Source organism: Solanum tuberosum, unplaced genomic scaffold, assembly GCF_000226075.1.
Source record: "Solanum tuberosum cultivar DM 1-3 516 R44 unplaced genomic scaffold, SolTub_3.0 scf00312, whole genome shotgun sequence".
Classification (NCBI taxonomy): Eukaryota; Viridiplantae; Streptophyta; class Magnoliopsida; order Solanales; family Solanaceae; genus Solanum; species Solanum tuberosum.
The window spans coordinates 234,237-252,704 of NW_006239237.1; the positions used below are offsets into that span (position 1 = coordinate 234,237).

Below are 18,468 nucleotides of genomic sequence, written 5' to 3' on the forward strand. Positions count from 1 at the left end.
TTCTAACTCGCATACTCGTACATTCAATGTACTGATGCCAGTTGGCCTGCATCGTAATAAGATGCAGACACATGTAACTAGGATCGGCATTCCGACACATCGTTGATCCAGTGAGCAGTTCAGAGTCTGTTGGTGAGCCTCCTTGCTTTCCGGAGGATCCATTTCATTGCTTTCTAGTTTAGTTTATTAGGATGTTGTGGGGTTTGTCCCAACATCCATCTCAGTTGTTATTAGAGGTTTCATAGACAGTCAGATATTAGTCCTTGAGTCTTTTCATTATCTTTTCTTATTGTTAAGACTTGGGTTGCCACTTTTGGCCAAGTTGAATGTTTAATCTTTAAAACATTCTTAGTTATTTTGTTATTCAGTTCAGTTAAGTTCACTTATCATTATAGATATGAATATTGTCTTCCGCTGAGTAAGTAAGTCAGGCCAAGGGTTCGGCCTTGGGGGCCGAACCAAATGGGTCTCCGGGGTGTCGGGCCACCATCCAGGGTGTAGGCTCGGGGCGTGACACACATATTCAATATCAGATCGTGTATTGGGCATGCGGGGGTGATAAAAGAAGACTCCCAAATCATAGATGGAAGAAGTAATTTAGTTGACTCTTAATATGACTCAGGTTGTTCGATTCTCTTATTGAACTAATTTTTGACGTTGAGTTATGTCTAAAGTCAATTTGATATTCAATATTTTACTTATTATATACATGTTGCTATGACTCATTTTGTGGTACACATGTCTCTATACGTTCCGAAAGTTGCACAATGTATTTTAACGTGTTTAGCATATAATTGTGGAGAAAATAATGAATTCTTCTATTATATAATGGAAACTCTTTTATTTTGAGTTCAGTGAATAGAGTTGATCGAATTTTGTTAAATCTTTAGGTTCTTCTACTAAATTTGTTTTATATATGATTATTAGAAAATCATTTTTTCGTAAGTTTAATACTTTTAGATAGTTAAATTCCTTCTAAGTTTTATCAATCTAATGATTTTTTTTCTAGCAATCATTATAACTAATTTCCTCTTTGTGACAGTAATGATTTAAACTTTGCACATTTTTTATTAGAGCCAAAAAAGGGTTTTAGAAAATGATAATTACTCTGTGACTCATCTGAAATTAAACTAATCCCTTTGATTAAATTAAATTCCGGCTTATTTAAAAGCCATCGTGATCTTCCACTGCCTAAGTACTTTAAAAATAATAATATTCGGTGTCTGATATTTATATTAAAACTCGATAAATTTAAATGGTGTGTTAAAGGGTCATTTGGGAGTTGCTACCCCCAACATAGTATTTTTTTCATTCTTAGAATTTAAACTAGAAATCTCTAATCACGAATAAAGGAATTTTAATTATCCCACCACAACGAACCCATATTGATAATTACTGTATTTGATAGTTTGAATCAAATGATTGTTTGGATAAGTAGAAGTTTAAATATTATCAATTCTGGATATTGTGTTTGACTAGCTTGGATTAAATGATTGTTTGCATATAAACGTACTATTATTTTACTCTTTTTAAGGTTACATCACATGAACTTTTTTTATAATCTGATTAAATTTCAATTGCGTCGAAAAACTTCATATGATAGAGTAAACTGTTTCTTAACAAAGGCAATTATATATCCAACTGAGCTCAAATTCAAAAAAATTAATAAAAATAAAAAAAATACTTATCACTTCAATTTAATCAATTATGACATAAGATTTTTATGCTGGCTAATGGATAAAGTTTATGGTGGAGTACAATCATTTTAGTGTTCATAATTGGATGTCTAGTCGATGTTAATACTTTTGAAAACCACAATCTATGTTAAATATTTTGTGAATTAATTAAAAAAAATGTTGAATTTAGCTGAACTCGATATCAAGTATTTTTATTTTAAAATATTGACTTTTTATATATTTATTTTCCGTTCTTATCGAACTTTAACAAGAAGTTGAAAATTATGGTTGATGTAAAATCATTATAGTTTTCATAAATATCTAGCAATAATATTGATGAATCAAACTCTTATCTATAGGCCACTATGCTACTTGATCAATATTTTAAAAATACAATTTCACTCGTAAGTCGAATCTTTTAAATTATTAATTCTTCAAAAATATTAATTGCGCAAATTTTCTTTAAAAAATAATCTATTTTTAAAGGATTCGATATAAGTTTTTTTTTGTGGAGGATCCATATAACATGATTTATAGGTTATAGAAACCATTGTAAATTCTTAAATTAGAGAATATACTTCCATCGACCACTTATAAACAAATTAATCTACAATCACTTTTTTAAATTTGGGAAGATGGCAAAAAATATTCTTTTAAATTATTGAAACAGATTAACTATGTAATTGGTATGTTTATTAACATAAAAATATCTTGATAGTTAGCCAAGTAAAGTATACATGTTCTTGAACTATTAGAAATAAGACAATTATACCATTTATTTGCCTTTTGACATAAAAAATACTCTTATCATTAGCTAAATGGAATAAATATGCACCTCACGACTAGTGATTTCTACTAGGGATGGCAATGCCCCATAAACCCGCTCTGCCCCACATAGCATAATTTTTTTATTTTTTTCCCGCCCTGCGCCGCATATACCCACCCCGCAAAACTTCAACATAACAGTATATGTGCTTGATTTTGACTACGGGAGATAGCATGAGATGAGAATTGAGATTAAGTTTTTTCCCTCTGTAGTTTTTGGCTTAATTGCCCAATTTAGTTTAGTTTCAAAAGAAAAAAAAACCTAAGCCGCACCCGCCCCGCCCCTGCAAAAACACTAACCCGCACTGGCCCACAAGCATTATAATCCCCCCCGCTTTGCAACCGCTCCGCCTCATTGTCATCCCTATTCATAACATAATATCTCTTGATGAGTTAGGAATTCACAATGAAAAAATGATCTTAGTAAGGTTAGAGAAATCAAAAGTTAAAATTTGTTGAACTTGATGTTTTGCTAATAAAGTAAACAAGGTCAAAAGTTCAAGATCAGTCACCTCCAAAAGGCGAAAATCACCCAACAACAAAATGGGCTTGAAGAGCTATCATGAGCCCAAATAGTATCTAATTCCAAATTGGGCCGAGGAAGCCCAAGGATAAATGAGAATGGGATCTCTTTGAGGCCTATCCTAAATGGATCCTTTTATGTGTCTTGATACACATTTGTCAAAGCCTAGATCAAAGAACACACATCCAAATTTTTAATTACAATAAGCATAATATCGTAAATTACAAAACTATAGACATAATATTGTAAATTACAAGAGACGTTATTGTGACGAGATTAAATCTAGAAGCAGGTCTCTAAAATTTTATCTCTCTTTTATATTTTAGATAAATATAAGATCTACTTACACTCTATTCTCTTCGAATTTTATTTTTCTGACTACATTGAATTTGTTATTTTTTTTCTATAAACTTAAAGATTTTTAGCAACAAATAAAATCATAAAAGAAATTTGAATCTGAAAATTTTACTACATTAAAACGAAAGAAATTTGGAGAAAAGCCCTAAAAACATATGAATATGATCTCTGAGAACTTACAAATTGAATAGAAAAAATATGATCTTTGCAAATCTCCGTATCTATATAAACTAGGGAGGGGAGGCCCGTGGCAAGCACGGGCCCAATAGTCAAAATATGATGCCTGTAAAAGTATTGTAATATTAATGAATGAAGGGCCAAGCTATTTGTAGAACATAGATAATAGCATATATTATATTAACATTAGAAATATTCTGAATATGTATAGTAGACATTAGTATGATGTCGAGTTGAACGATTCGCACATACTAACTAATGGAATATAAGCAAAATAATATACTACATGTTGCAGCATCATATTTAGAGAACACTACAGTTTGCTTGGCCATAGGTAATCTTTGTCATGAAAGAAAGTAGAGCACAGGGAGAGTCAGTCATTAGATTGTCCCTATCATAAGCAAAAGCCACAAAATGGTGTGACGGAGTTCCTGCAATTAGACGTTTGAAAGTATGTGAGAAAGTGCAAATATGGGAAGAGATAATTTAATATAGTGCTGAAATAGAAAGAAATGCATGGAATCAGCATCAGAGCGATAGATTTGCTGTTGAATCTGTCTGAGGTTAGGCAGTAGACAGAAACCTTGTTCACCTTTTTTGGTGTTGATAACTCTGTATTATAGTGTATGACATCGTATGAAAGTAGAATAAGAAAAATGTAGACGAATGTATGTGTGCAAGTTATGGAGGAAACCATGTAAGTAGGCTTATATTGGAGGGTGAAGTTATAAACATTAACGAATCAGCAAAAGGAGGCTACAATTTTATCCAATCACAAACACACATGAGACATAAGGATTTCTGTCAGTGGGCCCATGTTTTGTAGTGTTGAAAGGTAGTTTGATTGGATGTGAGTTTAGAGGAGTATACAATTCCTGTCACTGTGCAACAGAGCTGTTGTTAGCTGTGAAGTAATGAAGTTGCTGAAAGCTAATTGAACAGTCAAAAGGAGATGATGAATTACAAAGAAAATGTTAAGCATTTGATTTGAGCATGGATAGAAATATTGTAGCCGTGAATGAATATGAGATCTTGCAATGTTATGTCAGACATAAAGAGAAGGTAAATGTGTAATTTGAAAGGAGATAAGAGCAAGTGTGAAAGCAGTGGTATAACAGCAGTATCACACTTACAAGGTTTTACAGGAATCATATGCATATGTGTATAAAAAAAAGTAAAGTACAGGTAAAAGTAGAGGGTTGTAGCAGGCAAGTTTTGAATAACTGTAAATATGTAGAATTGGCAAGCATTGTGAGGTGTAGTTTGCTGTGAAAGTGAGGTGTAGCCTAACCTTTTAGACCTTTTTGGCTGGTGTGGGTGGTTCAAACTTTGGCGGTGCATTTGAAGAACCAGCTGCAGTAGTTGTTGCCATGACTTCTACCTCACTTATTTCCAGAGGTTTTATCTTTTTAGAAGTCCTATCAGTGGTGGTGTGTGGAGCATGCTTTTTTCCCATGTAGGAAAGAACGGACAAAGTTGTATGTGTGGTATTTGAGCTGGCCCAAGATGACTTCCTTAGCTGAATTTCGAATAATCTGTCCGACAACATCTCATGGACATGATTAAGAGACAATGATTGTCGCTGTAAATGTAAGAAGTTAGACCAAACAGTTTAGAACAAAGCATATGTGGTAAAGTATTTGTGCCAAAGATATGTGGTAGTATGAGAATAAGTGGGTATAAGTAGCCCGGGGGAATGAGAGATAACCTTAGTGCAAGTTATTTCAAATATGTCTTCTGCTGTCATGGACATCAATTTTTCTCCTAATTCAACAGAGATAGATGTTGTGGTTGTACCAGTATTGTCAAGAAGATCAATTTGGAAGCTACAGCTGAAATGAAGGGAAGTTTCAAATATGTGTACACTATACGGTATACTCTGCAGAAAGGGTAATACACAGGGGAGAAGTATATTACCGAGGCAATAAGGCTGTTGTGCGCTTGCATTTTGGACAATCAAAATCCTTTCTATCCTTTGTACGCTTCTTCTATTTGCATCCTGAGCATTCAAGCACACAAAAGTCTTGGAATTCATCTAATATGGCCATCTGTGCGTCAACAGAGAGGACTCCCATCTGTGGGAAGTTTTGATTATGTAGGCAAAGCTATAGAATGAGAAACGGAATAAGGATAGCCTCAAATGAGCAAGTTCAACTATGACTTACAGAAGGTGCTGATGAGATTTCTGCGATAGAGAGAAGCTGTTGTGCACCAGTACTGACTATCATGGGAACTATAGATGAGCTAGTTGAGGTTTTCTCTGATGGACAACTTAAGAGCGTCAGTTTTGTTTTCTTTGGCCTATTGTTAGAACAGATAATGTGTTTAGTAGGTTATGTAGATGTAATTTGAAGCTATAGAATAAATATGAAATGTTAGTACCAGTTCATGAGCGTGACTGCCTGTGGGTAATTTGGATTCACACGTACTGTGGAGTTGTACCTAGTCTGCAGTGACAACCCTGTATAACACATAGGTTGTATAGTGTTTTCTTATTAGATTAAATAACGGTGGTAAGAAGTTGACGGTATATGTACCGTGATAAGTAGAGATTCCTATACTCCTTCCGAGGACTACAAGCAGATCTGCTGCTGTTGCCATTTGAGACGCAATTTGATGTCCTTCTATTTCTCCAAAATCCTCCCATAGAGTGAAGAGAAACTGATTTTTCCTGAGAGTGTGAGAGCATAATGACAGACGTGTAAGTACTAAGATAATGGTTAGAGGATAATTGATGATGTGAAGACAGTAAGGGCAAAAATGGTTACTGATTTGAAACATTTGCAGAAAAGGGCAAAACAGAATGGCAAATGCTACACTTACTGATTGTCACAAAGGGTAATTTCTCGACACCTATGATGACTGCGACCGGCAATTTTTTGAGGACCACAACGAAGAACGATTGCCAGTATATCTGCGCATATAACACATAATGAATTGTTGCAAGTCTTGTGCAGCAGGGCAGATGTATATTTCGGGCTGATAATAGGTAGAACAATGGATATACCTATTTCAGCAGTAGAATCAACCATTAGATGAGGAATACGGTCAAAGGTTGTGATATTGAGCTTTGTTGGCAGCGGGAGGGGTTTTTCAACTGCATGAGATGGTTTGATTTGTTCAATTACTGTTTCTTTGTCAAGAATCCAGTAAAGTTTATGTATTGGCTTGCCGTATGAAGTGGGAGAGACTTTAACTTTTGCAGTAGAGATGAGGTAGGTATGGAGGAGTTTAAGCTTATCTGCATACTGCTCAATCTCACCAGTGTACATAACAGCCTTAATTTGGCATTCCTGAAAGTAGAGTTATAGAAAGTTGAGATTAAGTACGTTGAGACAAAAAGACAATAGTGATAACAACAAATATAAATAATGATCTGACCTCTTCATCTTCCAAATCAAATTTTGGAATGTACATTTTGTCAAGGCTTTCTCTGGGCGGCCTATTTCGACAATTTGAACTTTGCAAATCCAATCGCGTGTCGCTAGTTCTATTTGGTCAATGTTAAGTCGTAGTACCATGTTTGTAGGAAATATAGTTAACCAAATAGTAGTATCTGTAGGATAACATGAATGTTAATTCAAAGTACTTGGTTAGTTCATTTTTTATGAAGGAGGCTGATAAAATGAGGGGCATGCAACAATGTTTCAGTTCTTTACACAGAAGGGGAAAATTAATCAAAGGAAAGCAGTAAACTGCGTAGAACTGCACTTTATAGCTGCATAAATGAGTTGTTGTTGTAGAAACAAAGCATTAACAAACTCTGGTAAGAGCAAGTTAGGACAAAGACAGAACAGACAGTACAAACTCATAAAATGGGATACAATTGAAGCAGCTACAGGCAAAATGAGCAAACAAAGTATACTACTTTAGAGTTGTACCGCTTAGTATTGGGTTGCATGAGATATAAAGTGTAGAAAGATAATAAAGTTTGTATGTTCCAAACAGCCAAAAAATGAAGAACAAATGAAAGGAAAAACAACAGTGTTGTCATAGCAGAAGTAGAGTTATGAGTAAATTTGTTAGGGGTCTTTAGTGGAGGTGAGCGAAAACACAAAATCAGTTAGCAGGCATTAATAATGTGCGAGGTACAATTGGAAATTGCTTTTTTCAGCGAAAAGCTGTTAGTAAATTCTGATACCTGGTGCATTATTGGTACCTCAGCATTTACATTAGTGATGAGGTGCCAGCTGATTGAAGGAGTGTGTACAATCTGATTGTTCTAGCACTTTGGTGATGTTCCTATACATTCTTATTATCTTCATGGTAAGAAATTGAGCAAGCACATTGATCTTTCGTCCAAATAGAAAACGGCTGACCTATAGTGGAAGAGAAAGTCTGTGGTTTAGGATATCTATATGTCTGTCTTGTCAAAATTAGGAAGAAGAATAAGTTTAAAGCTGCAATGCAAATAATACAATGTATGGTCTACTTGATTGTGTTCTGTAAAAATATATGAACTGTCTCTTTCAACTGATGACATATCAAATACAGAAGAGTAGAGAAAGCTAGTGCTGATATTTTCTACGCCCTTAAACAGCTCCACCACAAGCACACAAGAAAATTGAAAAGAGAGAAAAAACATGAGAAGACCAAGAAATGAGAGAAGCAGAGGAGAAATTTGGAAAACCTAAAATGGAGCAGTGCAATGAAACCAATTTTTTGGTCATTGGAAAGAAGACGAAGAGAATAGGGGTACACGTGGTTTGCTTTGGAAATCGTAAAGACTGAAGTAATAATAATATGGACCCACTTATACAGTACAAGTTAAATTAGTCTTTGTAAATTTGTACAAAATTTTTGGTCATTGGAAAGAAGATGAAGAGAATAGGGTACACGTGGTTTGCTTTGGAAATCGTAAAGACTGAAGTAATAATAATTGGACCCACTTATATAGTACAAATTAAATTACTCTTTGTAAATTTGTACAACAAAGTTAACATTAGAATTACCTATTTGCCCTTGTTCGTCCTTCCCTACTCCCACTTTTAAATAAGAGTAAAGTAATAAAATATACACGTTATGAGACTAACGGAAAACGTTTGGAGTATTGGCTAAAGTGGATTTTTTTCTTCTACTAAGCCTATTTTAGTTACTTATTAAAGTAATGGCTTATTTTGGTCACTTTTATCTTTTTGTGGCTTATTTAGATTCCGAACTCGAGCAATGTGCAGTACTACTTCAGTACACGTGTTCTCTTGCAAAGAAAAAGAAGTACACGTGGTTAGAAGCAAACACTAATTGAGTCTCTATGTGCTCTGTTTCAAATCCATCTTTCCCACCTTAATTTGTTTATTGTGCAGCAATCCCCCACCTTAATTTGTTTACTGTCATTAGTTTGAAGCAAACACTAATTAAGTCTCTATGTGCTCTGTTTCGGCAGCTGCCTGGGCCCTGCAGTGTTCAAATTTGGGCCAAAAGCCCAGATTTCTATTTCTATTTTCACTTCATCTTTATATTTGCTACATTAAACTGTTTATCAAGTTTATTGCTCCTATAATTTTTTTTTAAAAAAATAAAAAATAAATATGGGTTTTTTAATTCTATTTTCAAATACCATCCTACTTAACTTCTAATCAAGCCTTAGCATTCTTACAAATTTATTGGAAATTTACGATAGGAATTCTTGACCTATTTCTATAGCAAAAATCCTCAAGAAAAGTCTCTTTTTTCACGAATTTCTATCAAAAGTTTCTTGCGAATATTTCATTTTCCCTGAAGAAATATTCGCAGGTAATTTCGGTGTAGTTTACCTGAGGGAATTTAATTTTCCAGGTAATTATGACTACCTACGTATATTTTCTTCATCAAATTTTGTTTTCAAAAATATTTCTTAGAAAACTAATTTGCATTTTCTTAGTAGTGCATCATAGCATGGAAATATATTTATTTTAGAATGAATAAAATGTGATGAAGAATACTTACCGCACTAATAACAGAGTCGTAGGCCTCTGCGACAAGATAAGTCAGAGTGGTTCCAAAATCAAAAATAGTTCCTCGATCTTCTGAGGTTGCAAATATTGCTGGATCTATATGCAAAAGTTTTCCATTCACAGCTATGCTCTGCAAATCCACATTGTAATGCTCCCTGCAAGAGTAGACAAATTAGATTCTATTTTACATGTACCACTACTTTGAAAATATATATGCCTATCATGTACCATAGTTGTTATGATAGGCACTGCTGTTTGATCAAAACAAAAAAGTGCATAGATCAAATTTTTCTTTGAAGACGTAAAGGCGTAAATGTATAATCCTCAATTGTATTTTCTTTAGAGAAATAAAGTGTTTGCTAAAATTAGAAGTTAAATGAGGAAAGATCAAAAGTGAAGCATCAATTTCAATTTTCAGTCAATTAGCAGTTGCTTTTGAAAAATTTGTTTATACATATTCTTCTTTAGGCTTGAGTTTAAGGCATACATTTGAAATATATATTTTTAACACAAATATAAACGATAGAACTGAGGTTGCCTGATGACAACATACATTTTGAGTTGTTGACTGATGGAGCAAAATATTTTGAAAAACCTGCTGAAAAAGAAAGACAACAAATTTTTGTTAGGGATTTCCACGTGTATGATCAAACACGTTGGATGGGTATAGTGCGGAACCACTAAAAGTTATTTATACAAACTATATGTATCAAAAGTCGTAGTCCAATTTTAGTGGAGAGATTACAAACCATATGTACCAGAAGTGTAGTTCAATTTTAATGGAGAGAATAACAACGTCTTGAAATATCCGATCTTTCATAATTTGAGGATTTGAGCTTTCAATTTATACAGGATTCATTGTCAAACGAAGGTCCAGTTGCACAGGAAAGCAAATAAAAATACAATGTAGTTAGGAGAAAATAAAGTGAAAGAGGAGAATAGAAAGCAATGAATTCTAAAGCAGAATGAAATGAAGAAAGTAATAGCTGAAAATTGGAGAACTAAATTAGGAAAATAAAATGAAAATTCGAAAGGGAAGTGCAGCATAAGAGCTAAATATAAAGGGAATAAGTTAGTCAATGTGTAAAAAGGTCTGCTAAATTCTATGTGGGTAGTTGGACTCGAATGTTTGTCCCCAAGTTCAACTATTTCCTCTTCTTCGCCTTTTAACCCCAAAATAGGTAGAAGCACCAAAATCAAGACTATTGAAAAACAAAAGTTTTAGATGCACTATGTGCATCAAGGATCCAAAGTCATCTACTACCTATTTATTTCTATTTGCGAACATGCATGAACAAATTAGATACAATTGTTGAATTGACATAAGAAGGGAGCTGACCAATTTCTCTTTAATTGCATTTCCAAGCTTTGAATCAGCAACTACCAAAGTTTCCCCATCCCAGTGTGCTTTCAAGAACTTGCGCAGTCCTTTGTTGGGCTTGCTATTTATCAACAACATAGCTTCTGACAGAGCTTCTGAGGTGTTCTCAACCTCAAACTTGGAGAAAGATTTTAGCTTCAGAACCTGTTTTTGTACCAACCAGTCAAGTAAATAAATGAAGAACGTAAACATAAAGTTGAAAACTATAGAGAGTTGATATCCTCACCATCAACTAAGCACAATATATGTCCAAATTTCAACATGCTACACCAAAATTTTTACTTCTATATTACGACGATTTACTCATCAAATGGTTTTCCCAAAAAATTTACCTTTCTGGCAGAATCAGTTGAGAAAAATCAGGGGAAAGGGGAAAGATAGTTTCAAATTTATTAACCTATTTTTTTCAAGTGGAATGATAGTTTACTTGAGCATTAAATGCAATTGCAAATTTGCAATATTAAGATCTCCAAGCTTGGTCTTAAAAAATAAAAATAGTCGATGACTTCTGCCTATAAAAAAACATTTTCTTAAGTAGTCATTTTTTAAAAATGAAAAAAGAAAAAAAATGTACGTGAGGATACCTTGAGACAAATACAACAATGTATTCAAGATAGTGATATTGATGCTAAACTTGAAACATAGTTTGCGTCTTGATTTAATCAATACGTAAGTACTAATAGATCTAGATTAATCTCTATAGTGAATTAATATAATCTTAATGTATGTCTAATTACCTATAGTGTCAATAGGCACGTGGTCCTACATCCGGCATTACCAATCAATTCATGAATGATCTTGCAGAAGGGCCATTGCATAAGGTTCAACCCTTTAATGGATATGTTGTAAATGGTTACAAATTTCACACTGAAGAATATAATTCAAATAAATCTACAATAAATAGTGGTACATGCATTAAGGGCTCTAGTCACAGTGCAAATGAGATCGATTACTATGATATATTGATAAAAATTCTGTAGCTCAAAAGTAAATGAAACTAAACAAAGACATTAAAGAAAAATCTAAGAAATTAACACATTAGTGGAATTCAACCTACATTCATACTCAAGTGTGATGACTAACAACTTTATTTTAATGATTCACAGTACTCGGCATTCAACCTAACATGTATTTGCAACTATTAAGAAAGTAAAAAGTGAGCTACTTTAATACCCAATCCAACAGCAGAAATTGATCTGGTAAATAAAAGATTTAAATTAAAGCGGAAAGTATTTTCCAGAGGAAAAGATTATCTTTGAAACTAACCACCATGAGAAAATGAAGCTTCACCAATTGAAGTGAAGCATATTGTAAATCATCAAGGAAAATGAAAATAAGAGGGAACCTTCAGCTGTAGATCGGGAGAAGGGCGGTGACGTTCAGCAGTAGATCGGGAGAGCGGTGGTCATCCAATCAAGCGGGCCCTGCTTTGATATTGAAGCCTAAAATCAGTGGAATTTTGGGGGCGATTATACTATACGTTAGGCTTTCTGTTAGAGCTGGCACTGCAAACATGTAAATTTGGCGTAAAGGATGAAGAAATACCTGCGTAGGTCGTCCGAAACAAGCAGAAATGTTGAGGAAAGCTTGATAGTCCGATTTGAACCCTGTAGACAAACAGAAAACAACAAGCAGCAGATGGATTGACCATTGAAGAGGTGAGAAGTAGAAGGAACAGTTGAGAGACTTTACGAAGGAGGCGAGAAAGTTAAAGCATGAAGAAGTACCTGCGCAGCTGATCGGAAAGAAACACAGATCTTCAGCAAAGCCTGAGAGAGAGATTGAAATTGTGGCTTCAGCGAGAGATTGCAAGTGTGTAGAGGAAGAGGAAATACTAAGGAGCAGACGTATTCGCCATTGAAGAGATCACAAGTAGAAGGAAGAGTTGAGAGAACAGTGCTAGTGTAGGAAGCAGGCGAGAAATTAGGGTTACCAATTTGTCTGATTATACGACGAAAGTTGTAGAAAAAGTGTGTTTATTTATTGATGTACAATTAGTACTACCATTAGTACAATCCAAAAATGCAGTGTTGGTCCTTTGTAAGATGTACAGTTACTACTGCCTTTGGTACAATAAAATAATGCAGTGTTGGTCCTTTTTAAGTCTCACTTCTACATAAGGGTAATAATAAAATAATATATACATATATATATATATATATATATATTCTTAGACGTAAAATTAAAAACAAATTTATAAAAGGTTAAAAAACCATTCATATCCCTAATATATTTTTGTAGTTCCAATATTACCCTCCATTACAAAAGCCCTACACTACAAAAACTTGTTTTCTCTTCTTTTTCTTCTTTCTCCTCCGGCGTTTCTTCACTTCTCCCTGCATATCTTTTCTGCGTTTGTTCTCTGCGATTCTCGGTAAGTTTTTCTCTCTCTGCATTTTTTTCCATGCGATTTTAGTTACGTTTTTCAGCTTCTCTGCGTTTTTCCTCTGTTTTTTGTACTTGATTTTGTTTCTGCTATAAATCTCCCAAAAAAACGAGTGTATTTCAATGTTAGTGATGATTGAATCGTTCAGTATGTTGTTGTTATTGAGTGAATTGTTAAGCTGAAGAGAAAAAACGAGTAAAACTATAAAGAAAAAGTTTTACTCGCGAATTGAATCATGCAACAAATTAGGAGTCGTTTAGTAGCTGGTTTGGAGATGAGTTATGCAAGTATTAAATCCTGCTTAAGTAGTACTACCACGTTTTGTAGCTGGTTAGCTGGTAAGTTTATTCAGGTATAAAATTAGTAGGATGTTTGATATGCATAATTAATACATGTATATGTATAAGTTATGAGTGAATCTATGTATTATTTTGTGCATGTATGATGGAATAACTAAATCCTGCATAACTAATAATACATAAATTCCCAACATAATTCTAACCAGCTAACAAATGATCCCTAAGGATATATGGATTACTATTCACACATACAACTCAAACTTGATTGCATATGTAGATGTAATTAGGACAATGCTAAGCATCCCAAAGGAGAAAAGTGAAAATAAAATATCAATGGAAAACTTTCTCCTCTTGCCTTAGAAAGCACATGCTACAGTATAATATTTGGTACAATGAGATGTAAGAAGCTTTGGAGAACCTTTGACTTTGGGAGTATGGAGTTTTTCTTTGTGTAAATTTAGGAATTAAAAGCCATGAGTTCAATAAACATCATTTCCTTGCATAACAATTTATATTTTGTTGATAGTAACTTATAATTATTTTGTATTTGAATAAATTTAGACTTAAAATTTTTGTAGTAATCAATTCTCTTATAGTGTTAACAACTTTTTTTTAGTTTCTATCTGAATTCGTGATTGCTTATTTATAAAATCAGCTCCAACACTTGAATTGTGCTTTTCAACAATTGATGCTTAAAAGTTACTTGAATACAGCTAATCCAAACGGGTTGATTATTGCTTGTTGATTTGAAGTTACTGTCATAATAGAACCCTCTGTGGAGAAGTCTTGGATCCGCGGCTAAATGGATGAATCCAAAGGAGAAACGAAGTCTTTCAAAGAATTAGGAGTTTGTGATCAATTGATTGAGGCTTGTGATAATTTGGGTTGGAAAAACCCTTCTAAGATACAAGCTGAAGCTATGCCTCATGCCTTTGAAGGTTTTTCAATATTCCCTTCTTTATGTTTATTCATCTTTTTGTTGCTGCATGTTCTAGAGGATTTAGCTTTCTGATAATAATTCAAATAGGTTTAAATTTTTAAGCTGATTATCCTAGTGGGTTTTATGTCTGATTTTGGGTTGTGGGGTTGCAAAACTTCCACTATTCTATTTAGTTTTGCCCTTGGTTGCAAAATAAAATAAGACTAGCTTTACGAATAATAGAAAAGCAACATTTCATTGTCGAACAAATTTGTTGAGAGAGGTAATTAAGTGCTGGGTTTAGTGGTGAATTTTTCAGTCTTCCAGGGGTTTGGGGGTGTTCTGATTTAATTTCCTACGTCTAGGGGAAAATAATTAGTTAATGGATATAATGGTGGTGTAGGTAGGGTGAACTTAAATCCAGATAAAAACAGCTTTATGTTATTGCCTAAAGAGGTGGTATTTGAAGTGATTCAATTTAAGGGAATTGAAGATTTTGGAACGATATATTCTTTTACGAAGAAAAATTGGAATAGCAAGGGGAAGGGTCACGTGAATTTTCCTGTAAAATACTTTTATGAATGCTAGCCTTTCAGAAACCATGTCTTTAAAATGCAAATTTACAACCAAGTTATGGAATATAATGTTGCATTTGAGGAAAATTTAATGGACCGTGCAAAACTCCGTCAATCAAGTTATGTGGGTTGTACTAATAACTAGCAACAGGAGAGTGATTGAGTTGTGATTCCACGTAGCCTGAATCCTGTAGTGATTTTTTTTCTTTTATTTTTTTTGGGGGGTGGGGGAATCCTTTTGCTGTGTAGAGTACATTATTCATAGAGATCCTCTTTGTTTTAATTAACCTTTTGTATATCAACCTCTATTTGGTGAAATCTTATTTTTGTTATAAACAATTTGATTGGTTTTTGTTCCAGGCAAAGACCTAATTGGTCTGGCACAAACGGGGTCTGGAAAGACTGGAGCTTTTGCAATTCCTATACTGCAATCATTATTAGATTCTCCGCATGCCTTTTTTGCCTGCGTTCTCTCTCCAACAAGGTCTCTTATTCTTCTGATTACTTGTTTTATTTTGTAGAAGCTCTTTAATGATTGAAATCCCAACTTTTTTCTTTGCATATTCCAGAGAGCTCGCCATTCAAATTGCTGAACAGTTTGAAGCTTTAGGATCCGGTATTGGAGTAAAATGTGCAGTGGTGAGCTTGACTAAGTCATATGCACATACATGAACAATTCATTTCCCCTTCAAATGTAACCCATAGGCTGATAACCTCTTTCTAGCTAATGGGATTTGTAGTGGCATGTCTGTAGGAAAGGATAAAGTGTGTCACGATTGAAACAGTGTGGTATATGATGGTTGACATTGGCATTCAGCTAGACATATTTTTGATTAAATGATCGCTGGTAATTGTTTTGCAGCTGGTTGGAGGGATAGATCAAGTACAACAGAGCATTGCCCTCGGGAAACGGCCTCACATTATTGTAAGTACTGATATATCTGCTACCACATTTTTATGTCACTTGTTAAGGTGAAGCAAGTAGTAATGGAGCTACAGATAGTAAAATCTCTTTGCCAAAATATAAACTAAAAGGCAAATACAATATGAGGCAGAGTTGGTGGTGTAATATTCATATGACAGTAGATGTTTAAGGAACGAGCACCTTCTTTATTTTACCTCTGATGCTGTTTCTTGAGTATCTCTTTCTCAGCCTTGACTAAGTGTATCAGGTAGTTGTAGCCTCATGCTATTATTTGGAGCATGCAGTTGGCTTCATAAGTTTCTGATGTCTTCTTTCAACAGATTAGGGGGTCATGTGGATTTCCCTAGACACATTAAAAAAATCCGGGCTAGATGTAAATAGCTATTTAGTTACCTTACCCCACTTTGTTTGAAAATGCATTCTCAGTTTTTTGTTAAATTTGTTGCCAGTATCTTGTGAGAAGAGCTCCTAGTCCTGCTATCAGGGTCTTTACTGGATGTTAGTTACCTTTTCTTCTTATATCATCTGATAAGAAATGTGCTTTTGTTTTAACATTTGCAAAATGCTTTGGCTTATAAATAAGGGCCTGTTTGGATTGGCTTTTGGCTTATGACTTATAAGCCAAAAGCCATAAGTTAGGATTTCTAACTCATGGCTTTTGCCTTATTTTTGTTATTTTGTCTTTAAAATAAGTGCTTATAAGCACCTTTTAACTTTACCCAAACACTTCAAAACTGCTTAAAAGCTATTTTGGCTTAAAAGCACCTAAAATAAGTCAATCCAAACGGGCACTAAGTCCTTTATGAATTATTAGTAGCCATATCTCCTTTGTCAGAGGTACCTGATGGTTGTAAAAGGTAGATGATGTATCCTTTTAGCAATCTAATGAAACAATGTTGGTGTAGTATTGGCCTGCCTTGAAACATTGGTAAGCCATTTTCATTCAGCACTACGCCACCATCCTAGGATTGTAAGATCAGTAACCTTTATTTTGTTATGAGAGGCTGCAAAAGAAATATGCAAAAGATCACGTTATAGAAGTCTGGAGTGGAAATAATATGATATCAAGTTGTTGACTATTTGTTTTTTATTAGGTAAGGTAAGTAGGATATCAACTATTAAGTGAGTGGAAGTAATATAAATATCAACTATTAGGTGTGCTGAGACGGGCAACCACCCAAGAAGATTTTCTACCCCACCTTGCCTATGAGACCTATCAGGAACGGATGTGGTGATGAACCCCGACATCTTTGTTTAGAATCGGACGTCCAGCTGTGTAGGAAGAGTCCACCCTCCAAGGGCGGTGTTGGGTGTACTGTAATATTACATAGGAAACCGCTTAGACCAAGACATCAACTCTTTATCCATCTAGGGCAGCAATCCTTCCCTAAAATTGTGAATTTTTTTATTTGACTACTCCTAAAACAAATCACTCAATTTGGACTAGATATAACTCCGGACCCACTGTAAGGCGTTCTAACAGTTTCTCCTATCTCCTATGAGAAGGCTTTTGGTGTAAACTCAACCTTCTCTTTTCAATCATGGAGATGGCTTTGTCTTGGCCTCTCTAACTTCTGCCTTGTTTGCAAGTAGGATAGTTTCTCTGATGGACTATTTGGAGGTAAAGAAATCAGAGATGTTTTTAAACAATAAAGAGAATATTAACAAGTTGAAGTACAGCACCCTTCTTTATTAGCTCTTTGATTCAAGTTAAATGATGTAGATGATATTGATAGTTTACTGGATTTCCTCAATCAGCCCACATGTTTGTGCAGCCGGAGGCTGTGTTTTTGTAAGGTTCCTGATGTGTCGTTCTGAATCATCTTGATGCAATTTACCAATACAATTCTTACTTGCCTATCAAAGAGAACTATTAAGTGTACTCAGTCAATTCAGTCGCTGGCCTAATTCAAATATTCAGACGTCTGTAATGTTCCCTGGTCAGCAAAACTAGTGTAGCGTGCCATGCAGATGATTTTTCACACCAATTTTGCTAAACCTATTGTAGGTTGTTACAGATGTTATCTTAAGCCATAAGCTTAATCTTTGATATTCTTAAATTTGAGTGCTCATTTGCGTGATGTATGATGTAGGTTGCAACACCTGGTCGCCTCTTGGATCATCTTTCCAATACCAAAGGGTTTTCTCTCCGTACGATAAAGTACTTGGTAAGTTCGTCCATAGTCTTATGCTCACAAATGCTCCAGAGATGTCCTCTTTATCTGTTTATGCATTTTTTTTCTTTCAGATGAAAATCCAAGAGTGCAGATGTTGATTCATTTATTTGATTGAAGGATATGTTATTATATCACTATTGCACCTTAAAAAGTGATATTTGCTGTTTTTCAGTGTATACAGTATATCTCTTGTCAGAGGCAAAGTTACTTGTCATTTTTTCCTGCCTCCATTGGCTACTTGAGTTGGTCTTTACTTTCTAACCATCCAACATTTTGAGCTGCATAAAGCCTTTTTTTTTTTTTTTTTTTTTTTTT

General features: G+C 34.4%; 3 protein-coding genes and 2 long non-coding RNA genes across 9 annotated transcripts in view; 1 reads left to right on the forward strand and 4 right to left on the reverse strand.

Moving 5' to 3' along the window:
* Window positions 1–3,802: 3,802 nt before the first annotated feature.
* LOC102605469 (uncharacterized) lies at window positions 3,803–5,854 on the reverse strand. The gene is made up of 5 exons (XR_001475107.1): window positions 5,724–5,854; window positions 5,476–5,633; window positions 5,267–5,390; window positions 4,850–5,140; window positions 3,803–3,989 (listed from the first exon to the last, which is right to left on the reverse strand). It is a non-coding gene; the product is annotated as an uncharacterized lncRNA (long non-coding RNA).
* A 46-nt stretch (window positions 5,855–5,900) lies between these two features.
* LOC102592175 (uncharacterized) lies at window positions 5,901–7,864 on the reverse strand. 2 transcript variants are annotated; one of them, XM_006360004.2, is made up of 6 exons: window positions 7,700–7,864; window positions 6,940–7,114; window positions 6,566–6,851; window positions 6,382–6,472; window positions 6,096–6,229; window positions 5,901–6,019 (listed from the first exon to the last, which is right to left on the reverse strand). In XM_006360004.2, exons 2-6 carry the CDS (start codon window positions 6,973–6,975, stop codon window positions 5,934–5,936), a joined length of 633 nt encoding a protein of 210 aa, XP_006360066.2. In that variant the 5' UTR covers window positions 6,976–7,114; window positions 7,700–7,864; the 3' UTR covers window positions 5,901–5,933. The 2 variants fall into 2 exon arrangements, with proteins under 2 accessions (XP_006360066.2, XP_015170156.1); XM_015314670.1 differs by lacking the exon at window positions 7,700–7,864 and having other exon boundaries at window positions 5,958–6,005; window positions 6,940–7,192.
* Window positions 7,865–9,885: 2,021 nt separating this feature from the next.
* On the reverse strand, window positions 9,886–11,217 carry LOC102606018 (probable nucleolar protein 5-2). The gene is made up of 3 exons (XM_006359962.2): window positions 11,099–11,217; window positions 10,831–11,016; window positions 9,886–10,089 (listed from the first exon to the last, which is right to left on the reverse strand). The coding sequence occupies exons 1-3, from the start codon at window positions 11,099–11,101 to the stop codon at window positions 9,940–9,942; spliced, it is 339 nt and encodes a 112-aa protein (XP_006360024.1). The 5' UTR covers window positions 11,102–11,217; the 3' UTR covers window positions 9,886–9,939.
* A 982-nt stretch (window positions 11,218–12,199) lies between these two features.
* LOC107063160 (uncharacterized) lies at window positions 12,200–12,799 on the reverse strand. Its single transcript, XR_001475101.1, has 3 exons — window positions 12,600–12,799; window positions 12,418–12,479; window positions 12,200–12,296 (listed from the first exon to the last, which is right to left on the reverse strand). It is a non-coding gene; the product is annotated as an uncharacterized lncRNA (long non-coding RNA).
* Window positions 12,800–13,145: 346 nt separating this feature from the next.
* The window catches only part of LOC102578159 (DEAD-box ATP-dependent RNA helicase 10), an 11,045-nt gene continuing 5,722 nt past the window's right edge, over window positions 13,146–18,468 (forward strand). The window contains exons 1-6 of one of the 4 annotated variants that reach the window (XM_006359963.2): window positions 13,146–13,246; window positions 14,310–14,495; window positions 15,412–15,535; window positions 15,621–15,690; window positions 15,914–15,976; window positions 18,070–18,144. In XM_006359963.2, coding sequence (XP_006360025.1) covers window positions 14,360–14,495; window positions 15,412–15,535; window positions 15,621–15,690; window positions 15,914–15,976; window positions 18,070–18,144 — 468 coding nt within the window. In that variant the 5' untranslated portion in view covers window positions 13,146–13,246; window positions 14,310–14,359. Of the gene's footprint in view, window positions 13,247–14,212; window positions 14,496–15,411; window positions 15,536–15,620; window positions 15,691–15,913; window positions 15,977–18,069; window positions 18,145–18,468 lie in introns of all 4 variants that reach the window. The other 3 variants (XM_006359964.2, XM_015314660.1, XM_015314659.1) reach the window with 3 other exon arrangements.

Coding starts and splice junctions, on each gene's coding strand:
- LOC102592175 (XM_006360004.2), bottom strand. CDS start 6,975: ATGTACATTCCAAAATTTGATTTGGAAGATGAAGAG. Junction 6,230..6,381: donor ATTACCCTTTGTGACAATCA/GTAAGTGTAGCA, acceptor TCACACTCTCAG/GAAAAATCAGTTTCTCTTCA. Junction 6,020..6,095: donor AGGAATCTCTACTTATCACG/GTACATATACCG, acceptor TGTGTTATACAG/GGTTGTCACTGCAGACTAGG.
- LOC102606018 (XM_006359962.2), bottom strand. Junction 10,090..10,830: donor ATGCAATTAAAGAGAAATTG/GTCAGCTCCCTT, acceptor TTTCTTTTTCAG/CAGGTTTTTCAAAATATTTT.